The 20,564-nt window shown below is 36.4% G+C and overlaps 1 protein-coding gene across 9 annotated transcripts in view; it reads right to left on the bottom strand.

The window, feature by feature from the left end:
- STXBP5L (syntaxin binding protein 5L) overlaps positions 1-20,564 on the bottom strand; it is a 180,323-nt gene that overhangs the window by 77,799 nt on the left and 81,960 nt on the right. For all 9 annotated transcript variants that reach the window (XM_030266358.4, XM_030266367.4, XM_030266391.4 and 6 more), the window contains exons 5-6: positions 17,312-17,446; positions 6,565-6,628 (exon numbers count right to left, since the gene is read on the bottom strand). In XM_030266358.4, the coding sequence (XP_030122218.4) occupies positions 6,565-6,628; positions 17,312-17,446 (199 nt within the window). The remainder of the gene's footprint in view (positions 1-6,564; positions 6,629-17,311; positions 17,447-20,564) is intronic.

Below are 20,564 nucleotides of genomic sequence, written 5' to 3'. Positions count from 1 at the left end.
TGTTTGACACCTAAAATACCACCTAAATAACTTCAAACCAAGAGAGTCACCAGATTAAACTTTGATTCAGTTACTTATATTCCTTTTATTTATATTTGCTATTGCATTAGAACATTCTGAAGAACTCCTCCAGCAGAGAATAAATTGCTTGCTTTCCTAGTAATTAAAAATAAATTAACTGATGTCAATTTTTACTTCTTATAGAACTGGGACTTCATATCATCATGCACACAAGAGAAATATTAGCAAAGAGTTCTGAAAAGATGAAAGAGAAGAAAAACAATAGTCAGGAGAAAAATAAGAATGAACAAAAATAATTTCTTCTTGTCTGCACTCAAAAGAAGTGAAATATTGATTTGGTACTGTAGAGTTACTCTTCATTTGAACACATTTCAAATCTTATGGACAATATGATGTCTAGCTTATTTAGGTGTCCTGGAAACTGTTTCCCACAGAATCTGTCTTCTTAAGAATCTGTTCTGGACATGAAGACAGAAAATGGCTAAACTGGCAGACTGACATTTCTGTGATAGAATATTTCATACAACTGGCAATGATAATTGCAGTTATTCATCATCTGTAAACAGACATATCACAGAATGCAGGCAAGGATTTACAGTATCTATATAAAGAATTTGTGAAGAATAATGACAAGATAATCTCTTAGTTGGAGAAACTTTAACACCATCTTTGCTATCACTCACTTTAGTAGCTTGCATGAGTCCTAAAAATGAAATTTGTCTGGGCTGCTAAACAAAACATCACTTTCTTTCCAAGTTAAATATAAGTGATACATCAATACTGCTACAAAAGAGCCTGGGAATACTCTCAGATCTACTGAATTTGGTTCTTTTTCTTGACAGGAGAATATTCCTTTTGTGGAATCTTCTAGCTAATCTGGAAACAATTTATAGTTAATATATTTAATACCTGAATATAAACAATAACTACTTATGCTCCTGAAGAATCATTCTCCTGAAAAAAATTCAAACTGTCTGGAAAAATTCCAGAATATTTAGCCTTTTTTCTCTGGATGGCTCCACATGGGATTTTTGTGTCAGAGTCAGGAAGCATGCAGCTAACTGGATAGCTCCTGTGTCAGGATGCCATATGGTATTCTGGGATAATAGGCTGCCATTGAGAGAATGAACAAAGGAGGGTATTACTGCAGCTGCTTGCACTGTTGGTATAGCAATCCCAAATGGAAGTTATTTGTATATCCAGGAGTTAGTGATGCTCACAGCAGTACACTTGAGTAGGTGCAGGTCTGTGCTGTGTTGTGCTGCACACAGCACTTGGCTTCCAGGCCTGCATTGTGCTGCACATATTTCTTGGCCACAGGGTAAACTTAGCTGCTCATTATAAAGGACCTTGTAGGCCTCTCCCACTTGATAAAGGTAAGGAAAGCACCTTTGTGCCTTTATCTTAATGTATGTCTCATGTCAACACCCTTTTGTTTGACAGTAGGAATAGATATGGCACTTAAAAAAAAAAAAAAAAAAAATCTTTTGGGCTCTCCAAAGACCAAAATGCTGGCAAGAGCCTCTTCACAGAGGATGGTGCCATGCCCTTATTGGAGGTTCATCCAATCCTACACAGCTTGGGGTTCCCACCCTCCTTTTTGTATTCACTCCGACAAATAGTATTTTAGTAATCTATGGAGTCTGAGTGCCCGTCTTACTGTCATCACAACAAGCACTTGCACATGTGCATTACAGCTGGGTACCAAAACAGTCACGTTCAGTTTGTATCTACCAATATTCTTTTCACCTCAGCTTTTGTACAAATATATTCAGAAAAGTGAAGGAATTTAAAAGCATGTAGTATGTGGCCCTGTTTCTTAATAAGCCTTTCTTCCCTGGGGAAGCAGGCTTCTCTTTTGATTTTTACCCCTCTCTTTTGCAAAGACATCATGCTCCAGGTAATTACTAAAAGGTTAAATACCTTTTATTAGAGGCTGCATTTCGCCTGAACTATTGCTGAAATGTTTAATGCACAACTGCACTAAAGAATTGCAAGTTATATAGTGTGATTTCAGGGAAGAAATTGAAAAGCAAAGAGTTTTGCTGCATAGCCAGGAATCTCTCTTTTTGTTCAGACCGTAGTCATGCTGCTTTAGTACTAACACTGGGGTACAGCACTGAAGTCACAATTCCAGCTTGGCTGAATGGGATTAGTCTCATTGCCAGGAAATTTGGGATGCTCTGGATTCTGACCTGTCTGAACCATAGGAAACTGAAACATTCCCACTCCTCTCAGTCATAATGACCACTTGGGAGATCTATAAGACAAGCTCTATTTCTGTAATAAAAGTAAAAAGCAAAATATCCATAAATGCAGTTGGAGAGGAAAACCCAGAAAAAGTAAAGCAGTATCCATAAAAAGAGTCAAGGATGGAAAAAACTCCAAAGATTTATCTTGCCTTTTGTGGCACTTACTCACACTTAGGCTACAAAAAAAGCAGAACATTGGACAGTATTTGGAGGGAGAAGTCCTGGCAAGATCCTCCTTGTTTAGTGGAGTTGTTTTACATTTTGACTTAAATCATTCTTCATCATATGCTTTTGATGATGGGAGGAAATTTCTTTTTTACAGTCAACTAATTACATTCTGGTACATGACAGTAAGCCTCTCACTTGTCCTGGTAACACAAAACAGCTGGAGAAAAAATCCCAAACAAACAAGCCTGCCAAACAGGCTTGTTGTTTTAGGTATTATTAGATCTCAGAACTCAGACTCAGAGATAGGAAGTTTAGCCCACCAGCTAATTGTAAATAACATTAAACCTTTTCCTATTAAGCCTTCTCTGTTTGCTGGGAAACTGCAGATCATTGCAGTTAATGTCTTTTCCTTTGTCAGCAAGAAAAATCATGTTTGCAACAGATCTGCCACTTATAAATGTCTGTGCACTCCAGTCTGTCCCTAATGTACACTTATTAATTGATTTGGCAGACACAGTTATATTTCATGAACTTAATCACTTGGTCCCCGAATTGTTCTTCAGTGACACATTAAATGCCTAAATTCTCTTTGATGTTTGTCTTCCAGCCATAGCTTTTTAGATTCATAAAAGAGACTTGTCTCCAAAGCCTGCCTGGGTAGTTTGCCTGGAGGCCACTCTGGAAAAGTTCTGAATGGCAGAAGTTGTCTTGAGTTGCATTCACTCTTTTGGCACAAGGATCCCCATCACCAGTCCATGAAATAAACTGGAACTTTTAGGAATTCAAAGGATCTTAATGAAAAAGGTGAATTACTGCCAGTGCATAAACTTCCCTGGCTTTAAAATAGAGCTCTTATGATTATCCTAGATTTTGAAAGGCCCGACTATGTTTTAGGACTCTAAAACACTCAGTGTTCATAGGAGAAATACTTACTTACTTACTTCAGTCCCAGGTATGTAAACAATCCCAGAGAAGGCTATACCACTGGACTCTTGACAAAGTACTTGTAGAGTAGTACTCTTGTAGAGTAAAGGAACATCTGCATTTTGAGTAATGATTATGACTGGTTTGTACCTACTATTTAATTTCTGAAATATATGCAAACACTTCTATCTGCTGCCTATCATGATGTGATGTGTGGAGTCTGACTTCTGCCACCAATACTTTTTGTTTGTCTTTGGTTAGCTTTGAGCTGTGGAGATTAGCAAAGTATGTGTCACTATCATCAAACAGCTTTTTTATCTAAGAATAACTCTGCTAAATTAAATAAAAGTCTAGCTATGACAGTATCTTGTACTGTATAGGCCAAGAGCAAATACCAAATAATATGGGAAGAATACAAATATTGGTAACACTCTCACATATTCTCTCTGTCCAAGTTATTTTCTCATTCAAGTATAACCACTTCCTCAACTAAACATGACTCTGTTTAACCTCATCTTTAAGAACCTTTTAGGAGAATTCAGCAAATCTCATCAGTTAACCTCACATGGATTTCTTTTGTGTTAACTTTTCTAGTCTTTCTTGTGATCAGTACATTTTCAGCACACACAATAGCATTTGGAAAAAGTTTCCTAGATTCTACCCATTGCACCTTTGAAGAAGTACTTAATTGGCTTCTTTGGAATCTGACCAGACAGTTTTATTTGGTATCCTTTTAGTTTTTGTATTGAAAGACACTGAGCTGTTTCCATCCTCTTAATATCAACTGTGATTTTCAAACTTTGAATCACAGTCAAATCTTTTCCATAGTGAATTTTCCTGTCTCACTGAGTTGCCTCTCATATAGAAAACCCAGTCCCTTCTCTGAATTTCTTTTAGCATTATGTTCATTTTAGACACAGAGGGACAAGTATTATACTCAGTAATCAGCAGGCAGGTCAACAACGCATTTCTTTAATAGCTTTGTTTTGTTCTCTATTCTTCTCTGCATAATGCCTAATTTTGATTTTCTTTATTGTTCACTACTGAGCATTGAGCTGAGTGACATTTCCACTGAACTATTAATCATCACTCAAAGCTCTTGAAACCAAACAGGAATCATCAGCTCACACCCATTGTTTTATATGTAAAGTCAGAAATATTTTGCCCTACATGTATCACTTGTCATCATTTACACTGAATATACTTTAAAAGACAGTATTGAACCTGCCATTTTACTGCTGAGTTTCTCAGCCTCCTAAAGTCCAGCAAACCAGGTGACATCATTGTTTACTCTATTTTCTAAGCTATATATGACCATGTTGAACAGTAAAAGTCTGAGGAGCCGCTTTTTTCTCCATTTTTTCCTCTCTCTGAATAATGATTGATTTATTCTGCATTCTTTAACTAAAGTTTAATGAGACTAAGTTGAAAAGTGTAGTTTAATTTATTTGTCCACTGTTGATTTTTTTAAATTTAGAATTGTCTATTGATTTAATGCTTGGATCTTCTCTTGGATCTGTGTACCTTTTATTGATATCTTCCTGTAAACACCATCAATTCTACATTCTACAAAACTGTAAGTATTTTGTTAGTACCAATTCATTCTTTACACCACTCTCAAACTAGCAATGATATAAAAAGATGCATTGAGATGATTTTAATATACCTCACATTTTCTACTACTTCGCCTCATAAATTTTCAATGTTTGTTTTTCATAGGCATTTGTCTGAGTTTGCTGTTGTTCTTTGAATGCTAGTACTTCATCAGTGCCCAGATGTCTCCTATGTGCCCTCTCAGCAACAAGCAGTTGTATTCCCAAGCCAGTTCTCTTAACTCTCTTGCCTGGGCCCTTTTCATCGCCCTTTCTGCTGAAAAATATTTTTAGGTTTCTGTTTATACACAGTGCATGGCATTCCTATAAAAAGCCTTCACTGACAAGACCTTTTTTTTTTTTTTTAATACCCTTTTTTCCTACACTATGTGCTTTAAGTAGCTCAGCAGCAGCTCCTCTTGTGGCCAGCAAACAAGAATGATGTCTCATCAATAAACCTTTATTCTCACCAGATATTTTGCCAGAGATAATTAAACCGCATTTCTTGATGGCTTCTTGTTTGAGGCTGCAACACTACACTTCAATATGTTTAATTACTTTATTTGATAGTATTCTAAATTGCTTGACCTACTGTGATTCTTCCAGAAAGGCTTAGAGATGCCATCAAATTTGTGGCAGGGTTGGTTCACAAGTGCACTGTTTGTGCGTAGCTCACCTCGCAATATGGGTAAGTCCAAGGACAAGTGATGCAAATGAAAATCAGATGTAGCCATCAGAGCTTTTCTAGGTACCCATAATTTCAGCATAATATCCCCCATATCAGTATCAGAGATTTAAACTGCTGCTAGTTTCTAACAACTATTTGCTGTTATGTGAGGCATGCTGTCAAACAGATACACCACTTGGAAGATGCAGTACTTTATAAATACATACTGAAATGCAATTACTAAAAATGATAAAAACCAATGAGAGAGATAAATACCCTTTCCATACAGGCAAAATGCTCAAATATCAGTAGCAATACATTAAAAAAAAAAAAAAAAAAAAAAAAAAAAAAAAAAAAAGCAAGCTGCAGTAGAACCAGAATTCTGTCAACCATACTTCATCTTTGAAAAGCTGCCATACAAATAAAGCCAACTCTGATTCTGCCTCCTGGTGGTATCAGTAACAACCCTAATGCTCTAACTATATGTTTGGTTTCCACTTGTGGATAGTGTACAGAGTTGAGAATTGCAAACAGCAGCAAGTTCCAAACCTGGGTTATTATCATGATAATCCTTATATAAGAAAAGATTTCCTATCTTATTAAAATTTACTATAATGCCTTCATAAGCGTGTATTATCCAAGTACTGAAGTCATGATACAGTTTTTAGTCAAACCTTACTTATACGAAGTCAAGCTTTCGTAAACAGGAACAATTTAGATGGCTATACATTTCAAAGTACAGTATGTTGTCTGCATCACAAATGTTTACTCATTAAATTTGTACAAAGATCGTTTTTCCTTAAGAACAGTAAAATAAAGTGACTTGCAAACTTTGAAAGAAAGCAGATAATAAAATCAGTGAGTGAGCAAAAGGAAAGAGTAGCAAGGCAAATAAAGGCTATGAAATGCTGCAAAATTTTATACCATTGGCTGTACTCACTTTTCCTTCATCTCTTGGGCTGTCACTTAAATGTACAACTGGGCCAGGGTGAGTCTTGGTGGATCTGCAAGACAAAAAGCAATTAAAATCCGTGACTCTTTTTTGTTGTAAGAAGAGCTTCTAAGGTGCTAACGTACCTCCAACGGTTTAAAAATAATTGTAAAAAGCCTAACAGGGTAAGGTAAAGTTATAGGTATCTTTTAACATTCTCCTCTATTTCCTTTTTGCCATTAAAGGCAAAGATACTCTATTCTTAGTGAATCCTTCCTTCATTTCTTTTTTTAATCTCACTGTTCTTCCTATTAGAGTAATTTCCCCCCTCTCTCATTCTTACAGCTTTTTTGCCTTTTTTATTCTCTACTCCATCTCCTTCTGACTCTCTCTCCTTAGTTGTTCCATTTGAAGGCCAATTTGCCAAGGATCTACAAAGTCTTCATGGATTAATTTCAGATACTGATATCATGACTCACCAAGTTCCAATGTCACTAAAGAAAGGGTTTCAGTAACCTCACCTACACTGCCCTGTCAGGGAGTGTTTAACCATTACTGCAGCAGGGTTTCAAGAAATGGAGCAACTTGCCTCTGTATGATCTGGACAGCCTTATCTCATCTTCAGACCAACTTACACAGTTACACCCACAATGCGTGTTCAGTAGGGCTCCTTAGCCACAACACCCATCCTATGAGTCTTTGTAAACCTAAATAGAAATTAATTACTATCCTTGACATCGCCTCCCTTTTTGCAACATGTATCAACTGCATCATATGCAACTTAGTATTGAGTTTTTAATGTCCAGCACCTGACAGAAAATGCAAATCATAGGAAACTGATTTGACAGATGGAGATTTTTCATCTATCATCTTTTTTGACCTGACCTTCAGGCCCTGGCAGTCATAAAGAGCAAGAAGACAAGCACCAGTCAACACTGAATGCCTGCACAGAGGAGGACCTTTCTCCCATCTAGGTTCTGAGGTAAGAGTACATGTCCCTTGGAGTTCAGCTTAAGATCTGAACTTGCATGACTGGTCTTGGTTCACCAAAGGTCATCAGGAAAAAAAAAATATACCATAAACTGGCAGAGTCCATAAAGTGAAGAATTTCTCTGGAAACCATATGTAAAATGACCTAGGCTCCAAGTTTTAAAACAATCTGCAAGAGAACTACAGAAACAAACCAAAACAAGTTTCTCCAGCCAAACTACTCAAAGCATTTTTCTAAAATAATGGCCTCTTCCTTCGACTGACTACTGCACTGTAGCAAAACTGGTCTCTGTTCCACAGGTCAGACTCCAAATCAAGACTGAGAGTGGTCACAGAAATTCTCAGACAACACAAACATTAAAACACTGTGGACTGATCCATGGCTTCATAGGCTCCTCCTTCCCAGAACAGTATGCTCCAACACTCTTAAAAGCATGCATACTCTTCTCTGGCCTCTAAACTTTGCCCACATTATGTTTTAAATATTTTAACTATTTTGTCATGCACCAAAGCTGGGTCAAAGCAGAGAGGCAAATATCTAGTCTGATACTTATTTCTGAGATGAGGACAATGAAAAATTACTCCAGACATCCTGAACATGCAGCATATTATTCTCCTACATGAGGTCTTGACCAGCAAGGATTCTTCAAGAGCATTTTGCAGCATATCCCATCACAGAAATGAGATTAGCAGGAAAGTAGAGGACAGTAAGTTTATACAGTGACATTTTATACAGACTGTCTTTCATGGTGCCAGCAGCAAGCACCTGTTTGTCCTGAGACCTGGAACAAAACCATTTCTACAGAGACACAGATAGCAGGCCTGGCTCTCATTGCTATACAAGCCAACTCACTAGAGGGGACCCTCTGGGCTGAGATGTTTCTGAGTAACCTGTATTGAAATAAAAATATCATTTGCACAACACCAGACCTTGGAGCAGGCAGGGTAGGTAGGCAGTGACAGCGAACTGGGGGGCAAGATGAGGTTGTTTGTAAGCAGTGCTCAGACCTACACACATCTTGTACATCTGTCCTGAGGAAGTGCATGTGATAGTTTGGGACATTCTTGGCTGTTTCAAGTGTTGTTTCTGACATAGATTCACCTGTCTGGACTGATCAGAATATTTTCATAGAAAGAACTAGGTCTGTTCGGAGTATAAGCTGCCTATGCAGTGATGGGCAAAGGAGGAAGGAAAACAAGAGCTAAAAAACAAGAAGAGAAGACACAGAATAAAAATTTTCACTTTTTAGCCAGATAAGAACCACAGACAGATGACATAAGAGAGAGCAGAGGCAAGCAAACATCAGGTATGTTTTCCCAGAAAGCTGGGGACAAACAAAGTAGTAGCAGAAGCACATGGAGGCTGACAAACCAGGATGCACGGTCGGATGCTTGCCCATTCCAGTCTTGGTACATGACCAGGAATATTGGCAAAATCATGACAAATGGAGGGAGAAAGGAAGAAAGCACACTGTCTTTCTAAGGTAAAGATTGATTCCATTTAGTCAGCTCTTTGTACGTACTAATTTTAAAAGTCAGGAACAGTTTAGATAAATCTGTGCAATCAGTTTCTTTGAAGGATACATATGCCATTGCTTACCAAAGAATGTATCAATTTCTCTTTGGGTAGAAGCAAGTTCTTACATGAGCTGTCCTCTACTCTTTAGGCTAAGTATACTTTCATAGTCACACAAGCTCATTGTTCCTCTGTAAACGGTATAAAACCCCTGTCTTTTACTACCAGTCTTATTTTTATCTTATATTCTGGCAGGGTGTAGCTTCAAATTTCCATGCTAAAACCTCAGCTGAAAGGGGAACCTTTCACTAATACAATACATTTTCCAATCTCCTCGATTTCCCTCTTGAATTCATTGTAGTTGGGGGATCCTGGAATTTACTGCACTGTATTAATATTGTAGGGTTTGGGTTTTTTTTTTTTTCTTAGGCACTTTTTGTTTCTTTTACGAATATTGTAATTTAATTATTATGCATCTAGTTACTTCTTTAGTTTTGTTAAATAACAGCTTTATATACACTATCATTAAAGTTGATATCAAACACAGCAGTCTGTACACTAAATGTATGAGATTTTATTTTCCCCCATTGTTTTTCCTCTATATTTGACATAAGTGTATTCTTAGCATTCATATTACCTTACTTCTTGTTATTTTAATAATTTATTGTTTTGTATAACACCTGCCTTGCTCTGGCTTCTTCCTTTTTCTTTCACTTCTATTACATTTAAGACTGTCAGGTATGCCACTCCATCAAAAGACTCAACAAACCATTCTTTAGTTTTCACACATACATCATTGGTCTAGGAAAAATAAGGATTCAGGGGGAAGGAGCTTTAGTTTTTGTCTTTGTTTCTCACCATTCTACTCTATTTTAACTGGCAATAAATTAAATCAATTTTTTCCAAGTCAAGTCTGGTTTCCCCACTGACAGTAGCTGGTAAGTGATTTTCCCTTTATTCATGAACTTTTCAATCTTATTTTCTTTCCCTGTCCTGTTATGGATGCGGAGTGAGAGAGCAGCTGGGTGGAGGTTTCCCAGCCGGCCAGGATCCAAACTCCACAATTTCCTTGATCGCTTAAGAGAGGCCAGTTTTGTTTATACATAGGTAAGAGTAAGTAGAGAGTCTATTAAGTTTGGCAGTCAAAACATGGCTTCTGTGAGGAAAGCAGAAAGGATCCTTTTCAAATAGTTCTATATATCTAAGGTGCCATCACAGACAAGATCACACACAGGTGACAACAGATGTTCCTGAAGCTTTTTGGAAGTGTAGAGCCTATACCTGGCAGTCCCAGAAACATTGATTTTTTTATACACAGCAAGTAAAGTATTTGTGTCAAAACTGATTCCTCTTTGGACTACATAAGGAGGAATATTCACAAGATACAGCAAGCATAAAATCTGGTGTTCAGTTTTGGATGAACATGCACAGTCCCTTCTTGGGGGAGATGTTTGTGGGAGGATGAAGTGACACAAAATAATCCCAGTTCAGGCGGAGCAAGGAAGAAAGCATTGCTGTGTGTGAAAGCATTGCAACTTCCTCAATTCTGCAAGAGCTTTTGCTTATTGCTCTGAGCTTGCCCGATGGCTGGATACAGAAGGAGTGACACAATAAATCTTCTCTGGTTTGTTTCTCTGAAGTGATGTTATCTCCCTTTGGGCACAGGGCTGTGGCGAGGAACACAAACCTTGTCCTTTGTGCCACACTAAGACCAGGAACTGTCTGCCAAAGGCTGATCAGTGCCTCACTTCTTGCATCTCCTTGTCTCCTCAAGGAAGGTATGTATAAATAGAAATAACAATATCTTTTGGAGCCCTAGGGAAATGTTGCTTGTAAAAGAAGAGCAAGGCTGTACAGCCAATTTCTCTTGAGGGTAGACATCATGACTGCACTACACGCAAGATTAAACAAAGCAATTATTTAGTTAACTATATTATATCATTAACATTATTTTATAGAACCCATGAAACACAATCAGAGCTACAGACACAGTAATTACTGCTTTCATACAGTAAATTATACTGCATGGGGAAATGTCTACACACAAACTCCATTTTGCCTCCAGTTGTTTTTGTATACATAAAATGTTCTGTTTCCCCTCATTGCTATTACAGTAAAGTTGTCAAGAAGGTTGGAGAGTCAGGCACTCTCATTGTGGAATTGCCTACGAAGAAAAAAACCCTGCCATTGAATTATATTAAATGCAAAAGCAGAGATCCAACAGATCCTGGAAAGAAGAAAGAGGTGCTGGAAAACCAACCAGATTTGAAGCCATTGTGAATAAAGCACTCTACTGTTGATGACAGATACTTGTGTATAGGCATTCCTCCAAGATGGCTTTGGGGAGCTGCATAAAAACTAACTAGATCCTATTCCCTGATAAAGGGAAAAATAAAGAAGAATCAGCAGGTGAAAATAAGGTGTAACTGAAATAGTTGAGCAGGAAATTTTTCATTTCCAAATAGCAGTCAGAGTACATGAGAATGACAGAGAAAATAAAAGCTCTGAAAAGACACAAAAAAGATAAAACACAAATCCAAGTCAATACTCAGCAGAAAGAAAAAAAGAAAAAAAGAAAGTCAAGTCTAAAAACTATCAGCAATTATTTGCAGTAAAAAATTTCTGAAATGAAAGGTAACTTCAACACAGCAAGAAAAAAGTATGAGCTAATGATACAGAGCTTTTCAACATTTCATAGTCTTCCTTGACCTTTAAGCACAAAAAAAACAGACTGCAGAATTGAAAATTGGAACCAAAGATTCCCATGACAGCTGTGAAGAACTAAAACTAGGCATTTGCTAAGAAGACATTGATACTTTGAGTTGTTTTGCACTTCATCAGAAGTTGTTCCTGACAGCAGCAGGAATTAATTTATTTGGTGTATATTCATTTGGGGAAATGAGAGAGTGGTTATGCTGTAAGACATGTCTCTTACTCAGAAGAACTGGACTGAAATTAAGACAGCAGTCACTATAAAACAGTCTTCAAAAGACTTGTAAGGGTGGAAGCTTTTATTTGATTATTTTATCCTAAAATTAGAAAGCTCAAAAAGAAGTCTTCAGCAATGTTACAACCTGGACCCAGCAAAATGTGTAAAACACATAGATGATGTACTCCTCAATCATGCTGGAATATTTTATGCACTCTAAGAAATCAAATGACTTAAATACTGTCATAAGCACTTCATATACCAAGACAATCTTTAATGCAGGTAAAAGTACACTATGACAAAATAGAATCAAATCAAAACCATTTTCCTTTTGAAATAAAAAATAGCCTGCACAATTGGAGAAGTATTGTAATGATTTCTGAGAAGGATAAAAATCTGATGTTAGAAAGTGAGAGAAGCAGTTAGGAGAGGGGGAAAAGAAAGAAAACATCCATATTCATTATTATGAAGTTGAAGTTGACTGAATGTGGCAGTGCTGGAAAAAACACGTGCATAGACAAATACTTCTTCAGTGTCAGAAGTCAGACATCATCCACAGTTCTGCCTTCCATAAAGGTGCAGTGCTGCAGGGAATTTAAGACCTTATTTTCATTGGTAGAGCCATAGAGAAATTTAAGAGAATTAATAAGTTAGACACACTATTAATATGATATGGATCAAAGCTGGGAGTTGGAGTAAGCAAGAATCAGTTCAACCTCAAGATGCAACTCTGAGTCTTCGACGTATTTTCTTAAATGTCCAGAAAAAGGAAGCCTTGAAAATAGTGCTTTCTTTATATTAAGAACTATCTCCATTTGGGTCTGCACACAGAGAGGGTAGCAGATTCTTCTAGACTGTTACTTCTCCTCCTTTGTACTGCTTTCCTTCACTGCTGTGGATCTACTGACTCTGAGTTTCCGTTTTAGGAAATGGGGATGAGCAAACAACGGGCTAAGAAATGAGATACCAGGTTATGGCTCTGTCATAATTGAGTTCCAGTCTGTCCAGTTCTTTGATCCTTCAAATCCCATAAATTTTGGCAAGTTTCAGTGATTTATTCATTAGATAGTGGGGTGTTAAAACACTGGAATCTTACTGGGTGCTTACAATACAGATTTTTCATATTTGGAGTTCAGAGGACACATATAAAGACCTTCTTCTCCTTTGCAACACTAGATGACTTTCCCAAATGTATGATCATGCTGTGAAAATTGATCTCATTGTAGTTGGAGTAAATGGAGACATGCTGGGCTGATTGACTATTTTTCTCTTCCAAAGCTGTTTCCAAACATTTGGAAGGAAAAGAGATAAACTGTTTGCTTATTAGAGAGTAGAAAACCAAACAGTATCATGAGCCTCAAACCCCTCTGGCAAAAGACTATTTCTGCTACATGACAGAGAAATGACAAGTGAAAAAGTTTGGATTTATTCATTCTTAGCTGAGAAGATTGCTTTGGTGTGGCCTGAAGTATTGATGATGTATGAGATGATAGAAATGGCTGAGACAAGAATTGGTACTCATATGTGTGTGTTTTTTCTCAGTTCTGTTCAAGGACAGATCCACTGAGACACAGACAGTGTACATAATTTAAGCAGGAAATTTTTCCTGTAACTTCCAGAATTGGTTATGACTTAGTTCTGAAAATAATCAAAAAAAGAAAGAAAAAAGAAAAGACAAAAAAAAAAATCTGTTTCCTTTGCATTATTAGCTGTTCAGGCCTTAATTTCTATCTAACACTAGATTCTGTTTAAGCTCAATGAATGTTCTCTCCTAAGAGAAGACAATAGTCTTATTATAGTAACTTATGACAGAATCTTATATAATAGTCACTTATGATAGAATATGTATTGCAATCATCTTTTTGACATGTATCTCCACTAGATGTTTCTGAACAGGGCATAAAACCACAAACACCCAAACAAAATAGTGTTCTACAGATCTTGTAGATACAAAAATAGACAAGAAAATAATGAAAAAAAACCTCTGCACTAAATGCCAACTTTGTAAGTAAAAGTAGCTGTGCAGGACAAGGTGATCAAATTTCTTGCATCATATGCAAAGTCTAAAAATGTTGCATCTAAACCTGTTTCCCCTTCAAGTCTTCAATCTATCAAGCCGTTTCACCCCAGTCTTTCATGGCAACAGAATCACTGTTACAAAAAAACTATTGCAGACATTTGATAGGCCTCACTGACTCAAAATATTTGATTGCTTCTGAGGGTGAGTGTTACATGGAGTTTTCATTAAACGTAGATATAAATCAGTGAAAAGTAAGAGGGGGCAATTAAAATAAAGAGAAGTTATGTTGGTAGACTTTCAGTTTTAGCAACTGGATGAGAATTGCATGAAGAGGGATGAACTCCTTCAGGCTTGTTAGAGCAGATGATACACAAGCTTGACACACTTAAAATTTTATTTATAAATCCTCCATCTAAGCTGAGGAGTTGAATAGAGCAGCAAAGCAAGGGCTTTTACTGGTCTTTTTTTGCCAATAAATTGAAAGACATATGATTCCATAAAAGGTAATCCCTTTCCTTCCAAGCTTTATAGAGAATATTAACATCCTCAAGCTAACCTCTCATTCTGAAATGTTATCATTAACTCAGAATTTAACATAATGTTATGAACATCATTGCCCCTTACATTGTTCATGGTAAGGTTGAAGATTTTCCTGAATTTTGCATATATATATTTTCCTATTTTTTGTCGTCTTTGAAAGCACCTAACATCAACAGACTCTGTGAACCTATACATCCCACAATCAACCGGATTTTACTGTAAGCAGGAAGTTGGTCTTGAAAATTCTAGAGAAGCCTTACAACATGAATTATTTTATGATTCTATAATATTAAAATGTGAAAAATATGCAAAAATTATGAGAAAATAATGTGGAGATTAAAAATATAATCAAATCAGAGCATATCCATGGCCTGAAATAAAACTGTTCTCTCAAACATTTTTCTCAGTACTATTCTAAAGGAAATGTCTATAATCATAACCTCATCCACATGAAGAACATTTAAAGGTAATAACATTTCCTTTAAAAGCTAATCTACATTCAATTTTACATGCAGGAAAGCAACAGTACTGGAAGAGACATCCGTTTATTACCAGAGAGTGTTCCAATTACTTTACTGAGTCACCCAGTTTCAACTTCAGAGGGACTATAGCATTTATACAAGTGGCTGCTGTGGCAAACATCATGATTATTCCCACCAGCCTCTTCCTCCAGTACAGAGAAACTAATCTGGAGACACACAGGATCCCCTGTCCACCTGCAAAACATTTACAAGAGCAACTTCCTCCACTCCATATCAAGGACTACATGATAAGGTTGGATGGAAAGGATGGAGCTGTAGAGAAGCACACTGCTTACATGGATCAATTTATCCTTGTAAGATTGGTAGAACTAGAAGCAGTAATGAATGAATACCTGTGCTCACCTCAACAAAACAGTACATGGCAAACTTGCTGTTTAGAGGAACAACCTATTTTGGTAACCATGCAGCACCTCCAAGTACTTGAGGTGTAACAGTCTATCTTTATTGTGCTGTCATTACCTTTTACAACTTATGGAAAGAGAAAATTTGGAAAATATAGATATTTTCCTGCATAGGAAATACAAAGAAGATAGTTAGGAGGGGCTTCCTAACTATCCTTCATTGAAGGTTCTAGAGAGGGACCATATTGCACAGCATCTAGCCTATGTCAACAAATCAATTGTGAAGCTTGTTAGAAAGCAGCCCATATTTTCTACATAGAAAGAGAGGCATCATTGTACTCTACTTCCATGAAAAATGTTGTGGCCACTGAAATAATTGAAAAACATTTATCCAGAAGAATTTTGAAATAATTAGAAAGTGAAACTTGGTGGAAGGCTTCCAGTCCATAAAACCCTTTGGATCTATTTCCCTACAGAATAGAAACATCCTAACTTCTGAAGGAAAAATAATTACAAGTGCTCAAAAAATGAAAACATGTGGTTCCCAAAAACTTAAAGATGTTATCCACTCAATGTACTAAATATGGACATTCTAAAATACAGGATTCAAAAAGCCCTCCAATATATCAATATCACCAAAACAAAGTGAGAAACAGAAAACAATGAGTATACTTTCCACCTGAAAAACTCATCAAAATGATCATACTGTGGTGGAAACCATGTTTTCCAGAATTACTTTTCTTGCAGCCAAAACTATTAAACAGAGCCAAGCAGTCCCACAGGAGCAGAACAACCAAACATTCCAAAATTGAGAACTGGACGAAAGATTTACCAGCAGACTGAATCCTGATTACTATTTGAATCCTTGGGTTTATATCTTTTGAAGGTAAATCTAGATTTTTACAAATGTGCCTATGAAGTTTGGTGAGGGCTGAGAGGGAGAAAGGAAATGAAGCATCAATTCAATCTGGGGGACAGAGTGATTACTATTATAATAATAGAGAGAAAAGAAAGGATTGAATTTTTGAGAACTGGGGTTACACTGCAGGTCTGTAACCCTGTTCTTTGCTACTGTTCTTTTGGTTCACTGAAATCAGTATATTTCAGTTTACTACCAGAGGTTACTGGTCCCTCACAACATTAAGCAAACGTCTCAAAAACTGCAAGAAGTACTTTGTGCTTTCCCTCAGAAGTTCCTTTTGCTGGAACTTCACAGAGGAACCAGCAGAGAAAGAGTTTTTCATTTCTGTCAAGGCTTTTCCTTGCAGGAAGCATAGATGTATCCCAGATTTTTGTATGTCTCTTTCCATTTCATACTCACAACACAGGCACCTTGCTTAGCTTTTAATAGGCACTCATTATCTTTCCCATCACTTCAACATGTTTTGATCTGTTTGAATTAACCTTCAAATTCTCACTGTGTTGAGCAGGAGGCTTGGTCTAGAGACCTCCTCCTGTCCCTTCTCATCTAAATGATTCCACAGTTCAATGAAGAAAAGTTCTCTATAGAATCTTAGGACAAATACCCTCCATTATTCTCTTCACAGGATGGAGACACAGTGATCAAACTTTCCTCATTAAAATAGCAAAATATGAATTTTAGTGATTAAAGACTTTCTGTATTTCATGGAACTTCATAGTTAAACATTACAACTTTTTTTTTCTTTTATATGAAATGTAATTACATGGTCTCCAATATAAATCTAATTCCTAATGTCCTGTAGAAAACAGTTAATACTGCAAATGCATTCACTGAAATTAAAGGCTTCAAAAGATCTGGTAATGTTTGAAAAACCAAATAATTCTTAAAAAGTAAATTTAAGACAGCTATGAAAATGCCACACATACGAATAAAAAAAAAAATAAATCTGCACTTACAGTTCTATTGCCTTGTTCCACATGATAACATATCCAGAAAGAATGAAGGACTCAATATTTACAATGTGTGTATTTCCTCTCTCTGTTCCAACATAAAGCCATTTACTCTGGAAAGGTAGATGGCAGTAAGTAATCCTGGAAAAGAAAAAAAAAAAAGGCAAAAAACAAAATAAAATTGACTGAATACCACATTAACAATATTTTTTAAAACTTTTGAGGGTGAAAGAATTATTCTTTCCATTTTATAACTTGAGAAAAGCCTGCCCAGAAGGCATTCTGAAGAATGTGCAGGTTCTGGGGGTCATCTCCAGGAAAATAATAAAAGAGAACATGCAACAAAACAGGGCCATCCTGCCTGCTGATATTAAGGGCAGGACAAAAGAGAAGCATCACCTGAGCACTGAACTAAGGTTGTCTATCTCCATGAGTATGTAAATTGTATTTTGATAGTATTCAAGACTCTCAAGGAAGGCTTTCTTATATCCTTTCTCAGAATAAGCAGATTATCCAGTCAAAAAGAGTTTTGTGGACATCAGTGGGATTCATGTTTTGCACAACACAAATATAATACCATAATTCACACAAGAAAACATTCATTTATTTGCCATCTAGAAGAGCAGGGCCTTAGATAAGAGCATTTATCAAAACTGAGCTACCACAGACACACTGAACCCTACACTCATTACAAGGTGATGAAAAAGTGCTACATTAGCTTGGAAAGATGTCATGACAATTTCTCATGATAATACATAAAAGTTATCACAGATGACAAATTAGTAGATTCAGGCTACTTTTATATTATATAGATATTACATACACTAAAACAAAACTAAATCTATAAGAGATGAGAAAACATTTGCTACTAAAATGTAAGTGAATGCATGCTACCTACAGAGACTGAAGCTTAATCTAAGCTTATGGTACAGACTTGTAAATTTTGACAAAAATAACCAGGTATTTTGCTTGGTATATCGTATGTTATTATATTTATCACTCAGTTTCACAAACAGGCTATTTCTGGCTTTTATATACAAACTTGATTTTTTTTTCCTTAGCACCTTCTACCACCACAAAAGTACATGCAGTATTTAAAACCATGCAAATTAAAAAATTTCATTCTTATGGTACAGCAATTTTTCTGAATTTATTATAAAGGAGTGAGAGTGGTGTTGGCAATCTTCCAGTAATTTGGCTCTCAGTCAAGTCCTCTGAGTAGAGCATTTGCCAATCTTTAAGGAATTTTTTAACAATACAAATTAAATATTCTTTATGTAATGGTTCCCTGTAAAGTACTCTCAACAAACAAAAAGGTTCCAAATAGATTATACTCAGTATTTGCATAGTTCTGTAGTTTTCCAAGTATCTAATAAACTATCAGTACATTTAATGCTAGATTCATTCAAGTGAGGAAAATTACTTTTTTTTTTTGTACTTATGCATCACACTGGATTGAATACAGTTGAAATATGGAGTCTTCACATTTGTAATTTATGGAGAAAATTACTGTGGAATCATGGAACCTGGAAAAAGGCTCACCCTTCACAGAAATCTTGTTTTGTTGATTAATGTGAGACCTAAATATGAGATAGCCTTTGCTCTGTCCAGCTGTACAGAGCTAAATTTTACCATCAGTTGTCTAATTTTGGCAATAATTCTGGAGCCTTTAGTGGAAAGAGCACCAGCTCTTTCAAGATAATTGTTTTGAGAATGGGAGCTATTTTAGAAGACATAACTGAAAATGCCTTCAAGCAGCAACATAATACTGATACTGTGGGTGCAGTCAGACCAACAAAGATCCAAGAGAAACAACTTCAGAAGGTATATGCCACCTACATAATCCTTGATGGAGTTCAAGCTATGAGCTTTATTCTTCTGCTCATAACAGGTGCAAGGAACCATTTGCCCTTTTGGCTTTATAGTTTGAAATGTAAAGTTGTTTTTCACATCTTTCCCAATTCTTTTTCTTTAAACTAAACAATTCTCTTTCTTTTGCTCTCTTCTAGTCCACCATTTCCTTCACTTCTGATTAAATTCACATTTAGTCCATTTTTTTTGCTTGTTGATGTTTAATTTCTTGCATCCCGGTTTCTCTACTCTTCTTCCTTGCATTGCAAAGCATATGGGTGTTTCGTTAGGTCCCAGCCCATAAAAAACTTCCCTAATATTTAGCTTAATCACTTCCCTAGCTTAATTACTTCATGTTGAAGATCACCCGACACTTGTTTGCCGTAAACTGTAAAATTACAGGAAGACAAGATAATTTTCACTTGAAAGTGTTGAAAATAATAGCTGACTAGTCACTGACAAAAAAAAAATCCTAAGTCCTAAAGTGAGCCCTACTTGAGCTGAATGTTGCTACTCCAAATTCTTGCAGGAGTGCCATCAGACTAAGCAGCTTCAAGTCCACCTAGAACAATGCTATTTTTCAATCCTCTGTTAAATCCAAGCACAAGCCACTACAGGGTATTGCAGAAAACTTGATCTCCCATGTGCAAGAATGAATTCAATGTCTTGATTATGAATAAAGTTTCAACATCACCTCACACACTGTTTGAGGCTGCTTTGGGCTGCTTTTCATGCTTTTTGAGATTTGCCTCCACATCATAATCTCTAGGACACACTGCCACAACAACCAACAGACAAAGTGGGTGTCTGCATTCCCAGATATTGCACATCCTCCATTTGTCTGCCTTAGGTTTAAAATTTCAAGAACTTAATGCTTTAAGAAAAAGGTCCTGCAGCAAGAGAAAAATCAGACCAAGGTAGTAACCACTAATAAGTAGTTAGGCCAAAAGTTACTAGACTTAATATCTTGCTGGCCTATCTGAAATCCCAGGCACCAGTCACTACTAAGCCTGCATGCACAAGGTGAAGGACCAAAAGAAATTAGGTATTACTAAAGGATAAACAAAAGCACCACAGCTGTGCCTGTTTTCTTAAGCCCAACTACTTCCTCTTAAATAATTTCATTTTGTTCTGCCAAATTTATGGGACAGCCAGGTAAGAAAGTATCCTGCATGTTGTTTCTTTCACAATGAAAACTACCCTATGAGTCTTTATTGTTTACCCAAACTGTTATTAAAAATTATGAAATGCCAAATTAGGAAATGTATAAATGTCATTATGAAACCATTTACAATATGTGAGCTTATAAGAAAATGGTACTCCCTTAAAGACAATCCAGGTATGTTACAAACCTATTAGAGCATGGGGATTTTAATACAATTTTAATACAATATATTGCTAGGCTTCA

The sequence above is a fragment of the Taeniopygia guttata genome, chromosome 1 (assembly GCF_048771995.1).
Source record: "Taeniopygia guttata chromosome 1, bTaeGut7.mat, whole genome shotgun sequence".
Taxonomy (NCBI): domain Eukaryota; kingdom Metazoa; phylum Chordata; class Aves; order Passeriformes; family Estrildidae; genus Taeniopygia; species Taeniopygia guttata.
The sequence above is the reverse complement of the archived record's forward strand: the minus strand, read 5'-3'. Positions and strand labels throughout refer to the sequence as shown.